General features: G+C 42.9%; 1 protein-coding gene across 2 annotated transcripts; it reads left to right on the plus strand.

Annotated features, from left to right (window-relative positions):
* The first annotated feature begins 522 nt into the window (after window positions 1-522).
* Window positions 523-2754, plus strand: LOC147624905 (uncharacterized). Of its 2 annotated transcripts, none has more exons than XM_086818148.1 (4): window positions 523-1758; window positions 1892-1979; window positions 2134-2212; window positions 2409-2754. In XM_086818148.1, the coding sequence occupies exons 1-4, from the start codon at window positions 1603-1605 to the stop codon at window positions 2497-2499; spliced, it is 414 nt and encodes a 137-aa protein (XP_086674274.1). In that variant the 5' UTR covers window positions 523-1602; the 3' UTR covers window positions 2500-2754. The 2 variants fall into 2 exon arrangements, with proteins under 2 accessions (XP_086674274.1, XP_086674275.1); XM_086818149.1 differs by having other exon boundaries at window positions 2577-2754.
* The last annotated feature ends 431 nt before the right edge of the window (window positions 2755-3185 follow it).

Genomic DNA, 3185 nt, shown 5'->3' on the forward strand with positions numbered 1-3185 from the left:
TTAAGCACACTCTAAGCAATTGACTTTTTCTTCATGCAGATTTTTTGTTTCAATTATCAAAGAAAAGACAACCTTAAGGTGGTTGTGGAGATTTCACATCTTGGGTATTCCAATCACTTTGTACCGAATCATAAGGAAAATAAGTATAAATATCTTCTTAAAATGAAATATATTGTCATTCTTAATTTGTAAAACCGAAAAAACCCTAGTTATATGTTGTACAAAATTTGTTCACAATATTGGTACTCCTAGTGTTGGGGCATAGCCACATCGTATGACCTGAGAAAAAACCGAAAAAAACCTAGCTTTATGTTGTACAAAACTGAAAAACCCTAGCTATATGTTGTACAAAATTTGTTCACAATATTGGTACTCCTACGTAGTATTGAGGGATTTGTACTTTGACGATTATGAAGCTTACGAGACAATTGCGGCAAGCTCATTCTGTACTTTTCCATCTCCTCAAAAATGACTGGAGAGCATCGCCTACCATTTCATCTTGCGGTCTGTTAAGAAGTTCTCCTTAACCCGCATTGTTTTCTTTCGTTTGCGCTCATTTTGACCTGCTTGCTAATCCGAATTCCGATTTGAACTGTTGCAGAACCCTAGGAGGTCGACGCAGACTACCCTTCTCGCGCAGGCGGCTCGCCGAAACCCTGACCAAACGTGAAACAGGCAGAAGAGGCTCTCTGCCTCGTGTAGAAGCTCAGCCGGAGCGCAGCAATGGCAGAGATCGTGGACTGGGTGAACAGCGCATCGCGCGATCCCATGAGCCTGTTACTGTGTTTCGGCGAATCGTTGCAGAGAGACGGGAGAGCTTGGCCATGGCGATGGCGGAGGAGGAGGCCGCTCTCCTTGTGCAGACGACCTCTCCCCTCCATTTTTCCCGAGCACTAAACGGCCGAGCAACTGAAGAAAGAACAGCGATGACGGATCGAAACTTACCTTAACAGAAGGCAATGATACCCTCGGGTCATCCATCAATGGCAGACGGAAACTTGTCAAAGAAACTATCAAAGCTTCTCAAATCGTCCTCACGGCAATGAGAACTGGAGCTGCTTCTTTAGGTAGAGCTGAGAGTTACACTGATCCCAATCATGAAACCTCGCATACAGTACATGGTAATGCAGCTGTGGACCAGATACCTAAGTTCGAGGGGGAAACAGACCTTGACCTAATCTCTAACGGAGTTGTTACCAAAGAAACTAAATCTGTTACCATTGGAAGCTCCAGCTTGCAACAGAAGCTGAGTGGCTCTGATGATGTCGAGGATTTCAATTCCTTCAAGGGCCAGAATGTCGGTGTTGATGTAACAGAGGGGCCATGGTTTGGTGACCTTGACAGATGATCTAAATGTCGCAGATGGAGAATTTTTTGATGAAGTTTTGCCTGTCAATACTGCAAGTGCGCGGAACTCATCCTATAGTGTTGATCAAACTGTGGAGACCATAATGCTTGAACAGGAATTGGGTGAAATTTTTCATGATGAAGGTTTGGCCAAGGATTCTCGGTTTCACAGAGGAAGGAAAGGGTTTACCCTGGGATAGATGGGTTGAATTGGCTCTAATGTTTCAAAGTAGCAATTTTGCATAATGATGCAACATGTGCATTAAAACTACTTTTCGTTGTTCTAATTCAGCAAAACCACAAAGTTATGGAAATATTCTAGCCCAGCCTTCAGGTGATATTGGGAACCTTTTGCCAGCCCTTGAGGCTGATTTTTCATTATCAGAAACTGCAGCAGAGGCCTCTGGAAAGGTGATAATATCATTGGATTGTTTTGTTAGATTTTTATTGGTGAATTTTGATGACTGAAAATGATTGGTCGTTGTTCGGTGTCTGCGTTAATGTGATATCACATACCTGGTTACATGCGAGTTGCTCTCTGTAGGTTTCCAAACGGGATAGGAGTAAAGCACTTGAAGCTGCAGTGCCAGCCTTAGCCATTGGAGTCGGTACCGTAGGGTCTCTTCTCGGAGGTATGTGATTTATGCCCCTGGGATTTCAAAGAAATATGCTGTATTTGATTTCAGACCTGCAAGGCTGGGCATACTTTGTTTTCAGGAAAGCTTGCTTGGTGTGATGGAAAATTTCACGTTCATTTCTGGCATTAACTGGTGTGTGAACATACAGTGGCTGGAGGCCTGCAAGTAGTGGGTTTTGCAGCACTTGCCAGCTTAATCTCTCGTGAATTTCTTTGGGCTCAAAGCAGGTAGGCCATTTAAGCGCCAATAATTTCAAGTATCTGTTTACATATTAAACTTCTCACAGCCACCTCTGTGCGCTTTAGTAAGCAACAAGGATGCTTGGATTTGCACCGATTTCTGTGTTCCACTCCTATTTTCAAGGAACGACTCAAGGGCACCTTTTTTAACTGCTTATCTTGACATGATTGCTGCTTTGTGCAGGGACTCATTGTGTCAAGAGCTGAGTGGTATAACAAACCACCAAAAGCTACTAGATTTTTTGGCAAAACGGAACATAATGAAAAAGGAGTAAGAGGAGTGAGTTCGCAAATGTTTGAATAGCTCCCTGAGTGATGTTTATGTGTACCATGGTATTCTGCTGCCTATCAGAACGTCATAGAGACTTCTGCGACACTTTGTAACGAGTATGAAATGGCCGGGACAGAAAAGCAAGGATGGTTTAATCGGGTTTGTAATTATCCTTTGTAAGTACATTTACTCATAGTTCAGTGTGGCAAGTGCCAGCCGTTAAAGAATAAGATTCAAATGCGATTATTGTTTCACTTTACACATGCATACATACATGCATGCATGCAACACTTTTGGATGTATGTATGGGAGAAGGGATGGTCTCTAGGCATCACCTATCTTTGTAGGCTCCATGCTATACATGACCGTCAGCTTCTCCATTTGCAATTTCAAAGCTTGCAATAAATGTGGACTCTTTTCTCATCTTGAATTCAATGAAGGTGCACATGCCATCATGAACAACTGCAAAATGGCACAAGTCAGTTTGTTTGTGGTCATCGTTGTTGTTAAGGTTGGGTTCACAGCCTTCCAGTGGACAACCCTTGTTTTTTTTGACAGATGAGTGGGCTGATGCAATGTTCACAGCATGTGTGCCAGGAAGCCTCCATTCAGCTTGCCAAATTTAAATTAGTCACCTTCAACAATAATTGGGTTGAAATGGTGTTGTAAGGGTGCAGAGAGGTTTGAGAC

The sequence above is a fragment of the Cibotium barometz genome, chromosome 24 (genome assembly GCF_041138505.1).
Source record: "Cibotium barometz isolate CiBa-2024 chromosome 24, ASM4113850v1, whole genome shotgun sequence".
NCBI lineage: Eukaryota > Viridiplantae > Streptophyta > Polypodiopsida > Cyatheales > Cibotiaceae > Cibotium > Cibotium barometz.